Source organism: Balaenoptera ricei, chromosome 14 (assembly GCF_028023285.1).
Source record: "Balaenoptera ricei isolate mBalRic1 chromosome 14, mBalRic1.hap2, whole genome shotgun sequence".
Taxonomy (NCBI): domain Eukaryota; kingdom Metazoa; phylum Chordata; class Mammalia; order Artiodactyla; family Balaenopteridae; genus Balaenoptera; species Balaenoptera ricei.
Window position 1 is genome coordinate 8781933 of NC_082652.1, and position 16274 is coordinate 8798206.

Genomic DNA, 16274 nt, shown 5'->3' on the forward strand with positions numbered 1-16274 from the left:
GCATTAGCCAAAGAGAGGCCAAGGGCTCTCCGCCTAACAGCCGGTCAGAGCGCGCAGGGCGCGTGCACGCCGACTTCGATCCGGGTTCCTGGGGGCGGTGCGCGGGAGGAGGCGGGGCTTGCGCGGCCGCGTGGGCGCAAGTCGCGCGGGAGGGAGGGAGCCTGAGGGAGGGGGCGGGGCCGCGCCTCCCGCGCCGCGCTGGGCCCTCTCGGCCAATGAGCGGCGTCCACATGCCGCGGCGGCGGCGAGAGGGGAGGCAGCGGCGGATAAATGCTATTAGAGCAGCCGCCGCGGATCCGTCCCCGACGCCACCTCCTTCCCCTGCGCTGCGGTTTCTTCCACTGCTGTCGGGGGTGCAGAGCTGAGGGGAGAGGGCGAGCGCGCCGCGCATCACCCCGCCGGCTCTCCTCCGTTGCTCCGTTCCGCTCTCAGGGGTCGGCCGAGCGCCCCCTCCTCCGGCCCGGGCGGGGCCGAGAATCACCTCAGGAGAACGGGGAGGGGGCCTGGGGGCCGCGGCCTGCACTCCCGGCGGGCGGTTGAGGGTGAAGGAGGCCCTCCCTTCTGACGAGGGGAGGGAGGGTCGGGAGGCCCCCCCACCGTCCAGCTGTGCCCGGGGCGGGCGCCGGCGAGGGCCGGGCTGCGAGAGGGGCGGTTGCTGGGGGAGGGGGCGCGGGGTGATTCAGCGCCCGGCGAGGCGGAAGCGGCCGGAGTAGGAGAAGGAGGGGGGAGAGGCCAGTCCGCGCCTGGGCGCCCGGGGTGGCACGAGCCCGCGGCCCGAGTGCGAGGCGGAGGCGAGGAGGCCGCGGGGACTGGAGGCGAGGACGGCCTGGCCCCCGCAGCCATGGAGAACGCGCACACAAAGACGGTAGAGGAAGTGCTGGGCCACTTCTGCGTCAACGAAAGCACAGGGCTGAGCCTGGAGCAGGTCAAGAAGCTCAAGGAGAGATGGGGCTCCAACGGTAGGTGCCCGGCGCCGGGGCTGCAGCGGCGCCGCGCGGCTAGGCGCGGGCCCGAGAGCCAGGAAAGATGGCTGACCGAGCTCCACCTCGTGGGTCTCGGCTCCGCGCCTGCCTAGGGCTGCAGGCGGCGGGTTGAGCCCGCGCGCCGGCCCCGCGGGAGAGGGGTTGCAGGCTGGGGGCGCCGGGGTCGGGTCTGCGCCTCCTCTCGACTTCCTCGTGGCTCCAGCCCTTGACCTTCCCCGCACGCAGCTAGCTTCGCGGCTTCTCACGAGCAGCAGCTGGCCCCGGCGGAGGGAGGGATGAGCCTCCTGCATCTGGGTTGAGCCCTGCGAGACATTTTCTCGTCCCTACCCGGTTTATGAGGCGTTGTAGTTGAGAATGCCTCTGACCGTTCTTGTACTACCCAAAGTTACACATCTGGCAGAAGTGATGACAGAGCTGAAATGACTCCTTGTTCAGGAGCCTTGCTTAGGTGGTGATGAGATTTCACGTTTTGGAGTAGATCAATACAACAAATACTGCATATTTTCTTGGGGTACCATTTTGGTATGATTTCTCTTAAATACGGTTGAATGTTCATATATCTAGGTGCGTCTTTCAAAGACAGTGATAATTTAGTAATTCTTTTTGTAAAGGCAGAGTGCTAAAATGTTTTTTTTCCCCCCTCTTGACACGTTGCCTGGTGAATTTCTACATTCTACAGAGTTACCGGCTGAAGAAGGTGAGTAATCTTAACACGTTTCTTCCCCCACTTTGTGTGCTGATCTTAAGATGACATTTACAACAGATATGTTTGTTTCTAACAGGAAAAACCTTGCTGGAACTTGTGATTGAGCAGTTTGAAGACTTATTAGTTAGAATTTTATTGTTGGCAGCATGTATATCTTTTGTAAGTATAAAGAAATTTACTTTATCTCCAAAAAGTTGAGACTATACCATAGATGAAAAACCAGGAAACAAATGTCTATTGAGTGAGAACATTATATTTGGAGATTTAAGCTGTTTCTTAATGTTTTGTGTGGGGTTTTGGGGGGTGGTTTTTTTTTTTGATTCCCTAGGTATTTTAAACTTATAAATAAAACATTTGAAGCCATTCGCGTACAGAAAATAAATGGATGTCTGACATTGGCAGTGCAGTTAGAAATTGTTCCCAAATGCGGCAAGCAGGGTCTTATAAATTCTTGTGGTTTATCAGCTTTTAATATCAAAAAGTTCTTTATTGGAAGGCCTTTTCTGTTTTGGGTTCTTCCGTTGTGTAAGATCATACTAAGATGATGTTGGGCTCTTTGTAGTCTGTAAATAGAACTTACAAAAGGAATATTCCAGTTGCTCTCCCTTCCTGGTAATGGCAAGGTGACAGTTGTTTCTGACAGTGACAAGAATGATGACGGCAGTGATGGCACCACTGTTGACCAAATTTGGTCACTGACCTTTAGGGTGGTATATTTATCTAAATTGGACCCCTGTCTTGAGTGGCTCCTAGGTTGAGAGAACAAGGTTTAGTACAATTGGTTCTAGATCTTAAAAGAAAAAAAAAAAACAAAACTTTTTTCATGTTCTCTATGTGCTTACCAGCTTGAGTTCTGTATGGTTGCTAAGAAACTGGTGAAATGCAAAGAACAGCAGAAGAAAGGTGATGGGGGTTGGAAAGGATAATTCTAGGTTATTATTAACATTTTTTGTGTGTTCAATATTGATTTTTTTATTGCATTTTTTTTCTTGGGCATTGGATTTCGAAGTTTTCCTAAAAATGGTCATGAATAGGACACAGATGTTCCTAATCCTAACAGCATGAGATGCCTTTTGTTCTTAAAGTACAGTATTTTATTCTTATAAAAACCAAGATGGGAAGTGAAATTCACTCAGTGCGAAAACTTGTTTCAGGCTTTGCAAACTTGACACAGCTTCAAGGTTTCATTTTTGTGTGTTTGTAAGCATGCAGGCCTCAGGGATCTACCTCTGTCTTTATTGACAACCTTACCCTAGAGGGCTATTTTGAGAACTAAATACACGAAGCAGTGGGCATTTCTTTACTTTAGGTGAAGGGAAAAAATTGGCAAGAGGTGAACTTTTTTGGAGTTTCTGTACGCAGATTCTGCCATGAGACTTTCATATGTCATGCCATGTTAGCCAAGTGATGTGTAGCCGTTAATAATTAATTCCTCACGAATGTTTTCTACGGTTTTCATTGAATAAAATTAAGAGAGTGTCATAGCAAATCATTAAGCATCCTGAATTAATCACTCCATACCTTATACGTGTCTGTTTTTTCTTGGTTGGTTAAAAAAAATTCCCCTTCAGTAAGTGGCTGCTGCTTTACCAATTCAGATAAAGGAATAGAGCTGTTTGATTAATTAGTTTCAATACATTGTCCTGGAACAAAACAAATAATGTGTTTGAGGTAGTATAATGTTTATGTTTAAGCTGGCTACGTAATTTTAAAATAGTCTCAAGTTTGGTAGTTTTATAAATAAATTTATTTATTTATTTATTTTTGGCTGTGTTGGGTCTTTGTTTCTGTGCGAGGACTTTCTCTAGTTGTGGCGAGCGGGGGCCACTCTTCATCGCGGTGCGCGGGCCTCTCACTGTCGCGGCCTCTCGTTGCGGAGCGCAGGCTCCAGACGCGCAGGCTCAGTAGTTGTGGCGAGCGGGCCTAGTTGCTCCGCGGCATGTGGGATCCTCCCAGACCAGGGCTCGAACCCGTGTCCCCTGCATTGGCAGGCAGATTCTCAACCACTGCGCCACCAGGGAAGCCCAAGTTTGGTAGTTTTAATACTGGGCTTCAATAAGGTCATCGGGGATCTCTTAGAAGTTAATCAGCTGCTATATACAAGAAGAGATAAAATAAATTTTTATTGAGTTATTTTGTGTGTGTAATTTAAGGCAGTGTTGTAACATCGGTGGCATTACTTCCAGTAGACAAGCTATTGACTATTTGGGTTGTATAGGATCTCTTGAGTGGCCAGTTTGAGTGACTTTATATTAATATTTTGAAATAATGATGTGAGTTTTACTTTGAAGTAAGGAGCTTAAATCTTCTGGGCATTTTCACTTTTTTTTTTTTTTTTTATTATTCTATTTTATTTTTTGGCTGTGCTGCACAGCTTGCAGGATCTGTAGTTCCCCGATCAGGGAATGAACCCGGCCGCAGCAGTGAAAGCCCCGAATCCTAACCACTGGAGTGCCAGGGAATTCCCTCAAATGGGTTTTTAAATAAAAGCTTTAATTTTGTTGTAAGGTAGGATGTTGGCTTTTTGTAGCTTTATAGAGCTATATTTTGGAGTTGAAATTTGAGTTACCTTTTTGGTAACTACATGGAGTTATTGCTTAGGAAATGAACTATGTTACATTTTTATTTTATGGGTTGTTAAACAGAAAAGTTTAAACATTTATTGTTTAGGAAGTACTGTAACAATTTGATTTGTTTGATCAAGAAATTGCAGATATAAAACTTGTTGATTTTCTTCATGTGGGATTAGCACTACTGCTACATTATACTTGACCCTTTTCATTCCACATTTCTTTACCTTTGAAAAGACCACTGAGCTTTTTGTGGTAGTCAGTTCATTCCTATTCGTTTAAAAGGAAAAATGGTAAAATATACATGCTCTTTTGGAGAAGCAAATAGGCAGTTTTTATAATCTATATATGATACATCATCAGGTTCTGCTCAAGTTAAGAAATACTAGGCTTTAGTGATATATTTCAAATATCTAAGTAGTAAACTGTTAACCAGAGTTAATATTTTGCGTTGGCAGAAAGTAGGAAACAGCATTAATGTTTTATACTTGTGACCTGTAGGGATAAAGTTTAATTAACTTGTCACTTGGATTGGAAGAAGTGAGCTATATATCTCCCATTGTATGTGAAGTAACATTAGAAATTCCTTAACTTGACGTTCAGTACCTTCCTATCCTTTTCACTTTTTCCTTCCATCCCCCTTGTTCACCAACTTTGCCCTTCATATAACACATCATATGGTTGCTTAATTGGAATGCCTGTTCTTTTCTCTCTTCCCTGCTTTGTTAGGAATTGAGCACCTTAGGTACATGGCACAAACACTGGGAACACAGCATGGAACGAAATACACGGTCTCTTACCTGGAGCTGATGTTCTAGTGGAGACAGATAAAAGTAAAATATATAATAAACTGTTGGATTGGAGATAGTGCTGTGGAAAAAAATAACATGGTTGGTGGTGGCGGAATAGGGGAGACTGTGGAAGGAGTGCAGTTTTCAAATAGGGCAGTCAGGAGAGGTGAGCTTGAGGACCATATTTGTCTCATCTGTCAGAATCATAAAGTCCTCTCTGGTAACACAATTTGCATAAGCTTCTCTACCCTTCACCCCCATTTCCCTATCTCAGCTACTTAGATTGACCCTAAAATGCTAATAAAACTTTTTTAGACCAGGGCACTTCTCAACTTTGATTTACATTTGAATAATTTGTCTTTTCTTCCTACTGGAACCTTTGAAGGGATTCATAATTCCTTTTAGAACCTAGGTTAGTGCTTCTTTTCTTTAATTAATTTGTTTTTTATTTATTTTTGGCTGCGTTGGGTCTTCGTTGCTGCGCGCGCAGGCTTTCTCTAGTTGCAGCGAGCGGGGGCTACTCTTGGTTGCGGTGCGCGGGCTTCCCATTGTGGTGGCTTCTCTTGTTGCGGAGCACGGGCTCTAGGCGCGTGGGCTTCAGTAGTTGCAGCACTCAGGCTCAGCAGTTGTGGCTCGTGGGCTCTAGAGCGCAGGCTCAGTAGCTGTGGCGCACGGGCTTAGCTGCTCCGTGGCATGTGGGATCTTCCCAGACCAGGGCTCGAACCTGTGTCCCCTGCATTGGTAGGCGGATTCTTAAGCACTGCGCCACTAGGGAAGTCCCAGGTTAGTGCTTTTGATATAACAAATATTTGGATGAGTTTGTGTTGGTTTTCTCAGTAAGATATATTCAAAAAGTATTTGATAATGTAGTGATTTTAAATTTTTCCTGTGTTTTAATTATTTTGAAGGACAAAATGGGCAGTTTACTGATTGGTTTAAGTAATTTATTTAGAGCCTGTCTTTAAAATATGGTTTGAAAGGTGAATGTGTATGGGGTTTTTTGTTTTCTTTTAAAGAAGATTGTATTTTCAAATCTGAAAATATTGAAGAGTGTTTTCACATAAGCTTTATGTGTGGTTCAGAAGAGAATCTATAGTCTATAATTCATACTATTTTTTTTATAATGGCTGAACTTTTGTTTCTCACCTCAGAAAATTGCTGTAACAGTTATTGGTGATACTTTATTTCTGTTTCCTCTTTTTTAATTTCTTGATGTAAATTTTCTCCTTCATTGAACAAATGTTTGGGTGCCCTAAGGCATTGCAAATTTCTAAGGATACAAGGGGGAATGCAGACCTGATACATGTTTTAAGACCCTCAGCCTTAAGAATGTGCTTATGGTCTCTCATTTTCTTCTTATGTTCTTGTTAAGAGCTCTGCACATTATCCTAACGTGTAGATAACTGAGTCATGGTACCATGACTGTCTCCTAGTTTATACCAGAACATGCCTTTTTACCTTGGATTAAAATTTGCTTAATTCATTAAACCCTGCTCTCTGGCATCTTTCGGCTGTACTCTCAGAAGTTATGGTGATATACAGAGATCAGTCTTCCATATAACAATTAGAAGATACCCTACCCTGTCTAAAGTAACCTAGCAAGTGAATTCCCAGTGGTTAGGACTCGGTGCTTTCACTGCCAGGACCCAGGTTCGATCCCTGGTCGGGGAACTAAATAAATAAAGTAAAACAAATAAATAAATAAAATTAAATAAATAAAGTAACCTAGCAAGTGTTTACTTTGAATAGGATTGACAAGTTTGAAACTTTTGAACTTGCTGTAGCTGGATACTGTAAGCCCCAGAAGTACTGTTACTGTATTAATAGTGCAAAGCAAAGAAAGAAGAAACACTATGCCTAAAATTATACTGCAGTAGCTTTTCCTTCCACTTCCATTTGATATTGTTAATGAGGTTGGTTACCTTTTTGCTCTCTTAATGTTTAAGTTCATAGACTGCCAGGTAGGGACTTGTACCTTAGACGTTTTATGAGATTTTGTTTTGTTTATTCATGCATCTATTCAATAAATATATAGTGAGCATCAACTATGTACCAGAGACTCTTCTAGATCCCTGGGGATAGAATAGTCAACAAAAGGAAATACAAACAGATAATCCTTTATATTCAACCTGTTCTCAATAAAGATTTTTTAGAAACATTCTCTCTGCCCCCTGTATATTTTGTATAACTTCTGGTAAACCATAATTATGAACTGACTGTACTTTAATGCTAATAAGACATAATAATTTGTCACTCATCCAGTTTCCCTCTTCACTACCCCCTTCCCCATCTCATGGGATCTTTCATTTGTCAGCTTCATCTTCCCATTTACACAAGAGAGGTTTTCTTTTCAATAGAACAAAACCATGAAGGACTGCACCATGTGGTTTGAACATGATTGACTGGATTGGTTCTTAGCAGTAAATGAAATACGGTTCATCTTTATTTTGAGTTGTAGCACTTAATTCTTTGGGTTATTTGTGGGTTTCAAAATATTTTTTAAAATATTAGAAAATTGGTAGTTGTCAGTGTTAAATAGGTTCAGCACTGTCCTTCCACACTAAGAGATTTGCCCACTAGTTTCTCATCAGGCAGTAATTATACATTGTACAGAACCCTCAAATAACTATGAATGCCTGTGTTTCTTACACATAAACATTTAAAGTCACATAGTGGAAGAAAAGGCTACTACATAATACAGATGAGGATTATTGCATTATTGATAAACACCACTTGTGCAAAGGAACCACACATTTCTTGAAAAGTAGAGGTTTGCTTTGATAGTCCTGTCACTGCTTGCTTGCTTTAGTCTTTTCCTTTGTTCCAGCTTATGTGGGATATTGCTTTAAGTTTGTTCCTCAGGCCTAGCTGCCAAGAGGGAAATTCATACCCGCTTTAACAAGGTGTGAAGCTTATCTTACAGTTGCTAATGCCTCACTGACCTTTTCTAAAGGTCCTCGTTACTCTTCAAGTTGAGCAATTTTTCTCCCCCAAGAGCTAATTAAGTTTCTTATTTCTGATATGTTCTCCTTGGCAAATGTTTGAAAGGCTAGTATCAAAGCAGCTGTGATCTTGCATCTATCAAAATTTATAACTTCCTAGAGAAGTTTTCATCCTGCCATTAGGCCTGGCCTTAACACCAGGAATGCCCAGCTGAAAGCTTGCAGCAACAATTTATATTCATTCTGGTGTTCTGCTTGCCCTGGTTCATTAGCTGTCAGTGGTGATTGGCGTCTTTCAGGACCTGGCCTTGGGTCTCCTGGTTTTTTTCCTGCTCAAATTGATATTTCTTTTGTTGGTGGTATAGTGGTGAGCATAGCTGCCTAACAAATTGATATTTGTTGTTAATTCATCGTTACCCTCTTTTACTTGCAAAATTCATGTTGGGTCTTGCCTTAATCATCTTTCTGGTTGTTTGCTGTTTGTGTCAAAGCTCACTTTATAGTATTCCACTAGGTACAAATGTAGTCGCCAGATGGCTTCATTATTGCCATACATCATATCTGACAATATTAAAAAGTATCAGAAACAGTGCTTTCATTGTTTACTGAATAGATCTTTTAAAGAAAAGATTTCATTGTGGAATATACAAACATTTTAAGCAGTGTTAAAAGGCAAAGGCAAATCTTACCTCCCAGACTGTATCATGAGATACCTTTAACATCCTTTTTGGATTGGCAGTTTTCCACAAAAATTGGTTGTTAAATTTTTAACCATTTAGATGCCTCTTTTACTATGTTGTTTATTATTTTAAGATTCATTGTGTTGGATTCTTTCTTCATAGGGTTGCTCAGTTAGAAAGTACAGTGTGGCTTGTGTGAGCTAGAAGTTAATTCTCTGCTCATTTTTCTTGGGACAGTGTTCTGTGCCCAGGTAAAACATTTTTGGATTTATGTCATCTCTGAAGTGCTGTGTTCCTATACTAGATATCATATGGAGGATAACCTTCAAAATACATTCCTGATCGCAGAACAACCTTGCAGTAATGGCCTTCAGCAACACCACTGAAAATACGTGGGACATTAGCAGATTATATACTCTAATTTTGAGTCAATGATTAAGTTGTTTTTACTATGAATTTGTGCCACATAGGTATTATTTGATGTGACTATTAACCAGATTAACAAAGTTTCATGATTGCCTTTTGCTTTAACAAAATCAGGAATTTGTTTTATTTCTTTTGAAAAATATACACAGAAAATGAATGGGATTTAGTTCCCCAAAAGTATTTGTTTTGGATTTTGAACCAATTATTACATGAAAAAATAAATTAGTTCTTAAGGGTATTATTAAGAAGTTTATAGTTTTGAGTCTTAAGAATTATTGGGAACAAGATATAAGCTTGTTGTTTATGTCATTACATTTTGCTACCTTTTGTTTCTAAGGATGGTAAGAAAAGAGATTTTATGTATCATAATAATTCCTTTAATGCCAGCCGCTTTTGTTGTAAGAACACATTACAGTTCTAACGCATGCCATTTCTCTTTTAGGTTTTGGCTTGGTTTGAAGAAGGTGAAGAAACAATTACAGCTTTTGTAGAACCCTTTGTGATTTTACTTATATTAGTAGCCAATGCAATTGTGGGTGTATGGCAGGTAAGCAAAAATTCCTGCAGTGCGAAATTTTGGTAATTTACGTAAGTGATTTAAACTGTGTTAAAACAATCTGTGGAACTACGTGTGTTTATCTGTTTATTTAATGGCAAAATTTTAGACCTCATGCATATATACTTTGCAGTTAAAATTGCTCATCCTTCATGGTAGCATGGAATTAAGAACAGTGGATAAAGAAGCTACTTAAGGAAAACCAGAAAATTTGACAACCAGTATTCTCTTTATATTTTCTAGTTGCTTCCTATGAAAAACTTTTATTCTCCTTGGTGGGTGGGTGGGTGTGTGTGTGTGTGTGTGTGTGTGTGTGTGTGTATATATATTTAGCTATAAAAATTGTTTAAATCCTAAATAATTTTACCTTCAGAGCATATTCCTGGCTATTTTCCCTTAACTGCCCAGTACCCAGGCCTTTCTTTTTTTTTTTTTTTTTTTTTTTTAATTTATTTATTTTATTTATTTATTTTTGGCTGCGTTGGGTCTTCATTGCTGCATGCGTGCTTTCTCTAGTTGTGGCGAGCGGGGGCTACTCTTCCTTGCAGTGCTGGCTCCTCATTGCTGTGGCTTCTCTTGTAGAGCACAGGCCCTAGAGTGTGCAGGCTTCAGTAGTTGTGGCGCGTGGGCTCAGTAGTTGTGGCTCGTGGGCTCTAGAGCGCAGGCTCAGTAGTTGTGGCTCACGGGCTTAGTTGCTCTGTGGCATGTGGGATCTTCCCGGACCAGGGCTTGAACCCATGTCTCCTGCATTGGCAGGTGGATTCTTAACCACTGCGCCACCAGGGAAGTCCCCCAGGCCTTTCTTATTCACAGAATGGAAGCTAATTTTACTACAGAAACATAATGGGATCACACATCTGCCCCATATTTGCATGATTGGTCTTCTGCAGATAGCTAGTTTGAGAATTTAACTTTTTTAAGACTGTGGATTCTTAATCACTGTGCCACCAGGGAAGTTCCTCTCATTCATCTTTTAAGTATTGATCTTTTAGATTTTTGATAGATAAAGTCACCTCTTTCAGGACTAAAATAGAGTGCATCTGTCATTCGTAAAGTGGAAGCATCTTATAAACATACTTAGTCCTATTGGAATCGTAAACTTCTGATCTTATTAATAAACATGAAGGCCTTTATGTGGTGAGCTCATATAGAAGGAAGCCTACTTAGAAGAAATTTTTAATTGTGCTACATTCCTCTTATTTTGATTTTTTAAAAATTGCTTTTATTTAAATAGAAATGATCTTTTTGTGAATAATTTAGGCAAAAGAAACAACATATAGCATTAGATTGTCCTTCTCAAGTTAGTAATATGCATTTTTAAATTAATTTATGTCAGTTACATAATAGATACCTCATATATATTCCCTTTTCATGCTCAGAGTGATTTTGTAAGGCAGATGATATTCCCATTGGACAGATGTGACAGAAGTTCAGAGTGATTGACTTATCAAAGGCCATACAGATAGTACATTCATAGAGTATCTGGGATTTATATCCAGGGCCAGGCTGATCTGAACTCCAAAGTAAAATTTTATAGCAATTTTCACAGGACTTTTAGATATGTCTTAGCTTAAAGAAAAGAGTAATATTTTTGATGGATATCCTATTACATAATATACAGAAGGGTATGAGCAATAAATACTATAGGGTTCTTGCTTTCTGGAAGTAATGAAAGTTATAATTATAGTGTAAGGTAGTATTTGGGAGGGGTGGGGCATGTATTTCTGATCAGTGTCATCAAGGAAGGCTGACAAGCAATTGGGGGAACTATAAAGAAGTGGGACTTCAGTGGGTGGAAGCTGGGGAGAATATTCCAGAGAGGGGGTGGCATGAGCAGAGAGGTACAAAGTGTGTTTGAGGAATGACATTTAGACCTATTTAGGTTTGAGTGGAGGAGGTAGGAGTTGTAACTTTTAGAACAAAGGAAACCTTAGAAGGTCTTCTAAGTTTTTGTTCGTAGTAAGTTAGGTGTATTTGTTTTTCCCCAAGCTGACCTGTTTTTTGTTGTTTGTTTGTTTTTGTTTTTTTTTTAATAAATTTATGTTTGGCTGTGTTGGGTCTTTGTTGCTTCACGCGGGCTTTCTCTAGCTGCGGTGAGTGGGGGCTACTCTTCGTTGAGGTGCGGTGGCTTCTCTTGTTGCGGAACACGGGCTCTAGGCAGGTGGGCTCAGTAGTTGTGGCTCGCAGGCTCTAGAGTGCAGGCCCAGTAGTTGTGGCGCATGGGCTTAGTTGCTCTGTGGTATGTGGGATCTTCCTGGACCAGGGCTAGAACCCGTGTCCCCTGCATTGGCAGGCAGATGCTTAACCACTGCGCCACCAGGGAAGTCCCCCTGATTTTTAATGTGGAACATTTTTTTTTTTAAGTCTTTATTGAATTTGTTACAATATTGCTTCTGTTCTATGTTTTGGTTTTTTGGCCACAAGGCATGTGGGATCTTAGCTTCCTGACCAGGGATCGAACCTGAACCCCCTGCATTGGAAGGCAAAGTCTTAACCATTGGACCACCAGGGAAGTCCCTCCCTGATTTTTAATAGAAGCAAAATACAGTGCTCCTGGACATCTTAACTTTGGTCAGTCCAATTAAACTCTACCTGACATGACCTCGAGGAAGGAGAAAAAAATAAAACTGCCACAATTCATAAATTCTAGGGGGAAAAATCCTGAGGAAAAAGTAGTTTCAAATTTGAATAATTGAATAGCAGCAATGCTCAGAATTTATTCTTTCTACAGTATCAGTAACATTTGAACTTAACCTGAAGGACCTTTTAGCAGTGACATTAATTAGAGTTAGATATGCTGGTATTTCTGTTAATTATAAGGTGATACAGATAGACTCATTCTTTAAGCAGATCTGATTGGGATTTAAATTATTTTTATCATGAACTTTCCAAATTTAAGGTTTCCTGTACTTTCTCAGGAATGCATACATAAAAAGTTAGACACATGCCATTAGCTATCAGTTTTGTGTCATCTAAATTCTCTTTAAGCAGGTTTGAGGACTTAATTTTTACCACAGTGTGAAAAATGAGATTGCATGGTATCGAGCATAAATTTTATCCAAATGAAGGTTAAATTGAAGAGGTTTAGATTGGAGGGCAAAGATGTGAGAGAAATGAAAGAATTGTTTCCTTTGTCCACTGAGTAACCTCAACTGGGCATGTGCTTTGTAGATTTGCTCCTTCTAATTGCTTATTTTCTTTTTAATTAATTAATTTTATTTTATATTTATTTTTGGCTGCGTTGGGTCTTCGTTGCTGCGTGCGGACTTTCTCTAGTTGCAGTGAGCAGGGGCCACTCTTCGTTGTGGAGTGTGGGTTCTCATTGCGGTGGCTCCTCTTGTTGCAGAGCACGGGCTCTAGGCGTGAGGGCTTCAGTAGTTGTGGCACACGGGCTCAGTAGTTGTGGCTTGCAGGCTCTAGAGTGCAGACTCAGTAGTTGTGGCACACGGGCTTAGTTGCTTCGCGGCATGTGGGATCTTTCCGGACCAAGGCTCAAATCTGTGTCCCCTGCATTGGCAAGCGGATTCTTAACCACTGCGCCACCAGGGAAGTCCTAATTGCTTATTTTTTAAAAGGAGAAAACGCAAATTTCACACATACTCCCCCACCACCCCCCAAAGGAACTTTCCCCTAGCTTTTTTTTTCAACATGGCTCATTTTAATTCTGCATCTTTCATCTTGAAATTAGGAAATAAAAATTGTGTGTGACTAAGTCTTGACAGGTTCATATATAATATTATGGTAAATGTGGTATGTGACTGGCAGTGCTTCCGGCCACTTATTGGTCTTCAGTACTGGTGAGAGATTTAGAATTTGAGACGTAACTGGATTTTCTTAATTCATCACTCAAAGCATTTACTGTGTGCCAAAACAATCTAAGCATTTTACACATAGCTTGTAAATCCTCACAACCCTTGAGGGTGGGTACTGTTAGTGTCCTGGTTTTGTAGGCCATAAAGCTGTGTGTCATGTAACTTATCCACAATCACATAGTTTTTGAGTGTAAAAGCCTGGGTTGAGCCTGGGCGGTCCAACCCCAGACCATCACCTTTCATGGGGGTCAAGATTGACTTAATGATGTGAGTGTGTGAAGCTGAAGGTGAGGGCCATGTTGCACAGTGTGCATAGGGACAGCAGGTTCTAATAACTGCTTCTTGCCATTGATTTTTATCTCCTTACCCTTCTTCGGGTGCTTATTTTTTCATTTTTAGTACAAAATCATAAGGGCCTAGTGTTGCTTACCTTAAGATGTGAATCATTTATTGCAAATGTCATTAATGTGCATCTCCTGTGTTTTTTCTTTTTAAGTTTAGTTTACAACTCTTAAAATTTGATTCCTAGGGCTAGAAACCCTTGGCAGTGGCAGGCTATATTTACTACTGTTATCTTTTGTTTTCTTTTTTACAGGAAAGAAATGCTGAAAATGCAATCGAAGCCCTTAAGGAGTATGAGCCTGAAATGGGCAAAGTGTATCGACAAGACAGGAAGAGTGTACAGCGGATTAAAGCTAAAGACATAGTTCCTGGTGATATTGTAGAAATTGCTGGTGAGTTGAGTTTGTCATTTTTATTTTAGGTTGTATATCTGAATACAGTCCTTTTCTGAAGGCTCATACTTAAGAGCTTTAAAAGTTAGGCTCATGTGTATCAATTACGTTAACAGATTTTTAGTGCTATCCAAACGAATCAGGTTTTCTGTAAAATTTTCAAAGTGTTTTGGCACTTCCCTTCATGTTGATAAGTGTTTTTCTTTTTTTTTTTTTTAAACAAGGTGTTTTGAATTATTGTGCTTATTACTTATAGTACATTGTGGAACACTAGTGCTGAAGAGATAATGAACTTAATCTTGATTTGACAGTTAGTTGTAGTGAGCAGTTTGTAGAATACTAGTTAATGGCTACATAGTTTTTCCTGTTTTGGTTCTTGGCACAAATAGGTCAAACTTGCAACCATCAAACCTAGTTGATGGCTAAGGATAATCTCATGACTTTAAAAGCTCTACTTAAAAATACTTGGACATAACACTGAGCCAGGGATCTTAGCCAGGGATCTAGGTTTGGGCTTTAAAGAGTTAGTGAATCCACTGCAATGCCAGAGCTCTACACAGATCTCAAAAAGGTCCTCCTTGCTATAGGTCAATGCCATGTTTTCAGGCAACCCAGAATGCCCCTGGAGCCAATCAAAACTGTGTAATCTTTTTGCTGGGGAATCATTACATTGGGTTATTCAAATCATTGTGGTTTTTCACACCCTCCTGAGCTCAGAATACTTGTTTTCTTTTTGTGAATTGTCTCATAGTAATACCTTTACACTGACTTGTGGGGAAAGTGTGCTTTGTCTTACTCATTGTAATGAGAATTCAGTGCTGAGTCTCTTGGCCTGTGCTCTGCAGTTTCGGCCTTTAGAAGTAAATTACTGGGACTTCCCTGGCGGTCCAGTGGTTAAGACTCTGCCCTCCCAATGCAGGGGGGCCCGGGTTCGATCCCTGGTCAGGGAAACTAGATCCCGCATGCTGCCTGGCTCAGCCGAAAAAAACAAACAGAAGAAAAACAAAAGTAAATTACCTTGTCATAGGTCTTCCAGAAAAAGAATAGTGTTGCCTGTGTACCCACACGTTGATTACTTAGGACAGCAAAGTTTGTATAAATGACCTAACGGCTTGCTTAATAGTGTTAACAAAAGTACAACTCAGAATGCAGTGTTTTGGCCAGTGGATTTTTTAAACTTAATTTTGACATAATTTCAGACTTAAAAGTTGCAAGGGTAGTAAGAGTTCCCATTTAGCTTTTACCCAGATTCTCCAAATGTTTGTTGTCACATGTGCATTATCCTCTTTCAGTCTGTGTCTATACATTCACACATTTTTGTCTGAACTATTTGAGAGTAAGTTGCAGAAATGATGCGTCTTTACTCCTAAATACTTGAGTGTTTATTTTATAAAATTTAGAGCATTCTTTTAATATGATTCCAATTAACTACTGAAAGATAACAGTATTATATCAGTTTTTTAATCTGTAGACCTTATTTAGATTTAACCATTTGTCACCATGGATTTTACAGCAAAAATATGACTTACAGAGGGAATTCTGGTGGTGATGTAGGAAGTAGGTCAGAATGGGAAGGCTGGAGATAGGTAAGAGCTAATGAGAGCAAACAATAACAAAGGCTGTAGCATTAAGAATAATGAGGGGAAGATTTTGAGTTTATAAGTAGGAGTTTTAAAGCAAGGGTGCACATCAGAATTATCTGGGGACCCTCCTTAAAAGTTTTTACCAGGTCTCAACCCAAAGTATTAACTCTGAATCTCCCTTGGGCAAGGAATTACAGCCATGTATAGTTTGAAAAGTGAGCCTCAGGTTTAGGTGCCAAGCAACAGGTTTTGATAACTTAATAGATATTGGGGTGGATGTGAAGTAGGGTGTGGAATCAAAGATACTGGCAGGATATCTAGTTCAGGTGCCCGGGTGGTGATGGTGCTAGTAACTGAGGAAGGAAACATTAGAGGAAGATAGTTTGTCTTTCCACAAATACATATGTGGTCAGTGCACTTGCAGATCACCTAAATATTGCACAAGATTCATTTTAGACTTTGTATGTTTTCCAGTTCTCCAGCTTAGTCTG

The 16274-nt window shown here is 40.8% G+C and overlaps 1 protein-coding gene across 2 annotated transcripts in view; it reads left to right on the forward strand.

Annotated features, from left to right (window-relative positions):
• Window positions 1–247: 247 nt before the first annotated feature.
• The window catches only part of ATP2A2 (ATPase sarcoplasmic/endoplasmic reticulum Ca2+ transporting 2), a 62394-nt gene continuing 46367 nt past the window's right edge, over window positions 248–16274 (forward strand). The window contains exons 1-5 of one of the 2 annotated variants that reach the window (XM_059893663.1): window positions 248–959; window positions 1663–1680; window positions 1766–1848; window positions 9541–9645; window positions 14062–14200. In XM_059893663.1, the coding sequence (XP_059749646.1) occupies window positions 842–959; window positions 1663–1680; window positions 1766–1848; window positions 9541–9645; window positions 14062–14200 (463 nt within the window). In that variant the 5' untranslated portion in view covers window positions 248–841. The remainder of the gene's footprint in view (window positions 960–1662; window positions 1681–1765; window positions 1849–9540; window positions 9646–14061; window positions 14201–16274) is intronic. The other variant, XM_059893664.1, reaches the window with a different exon arrangement.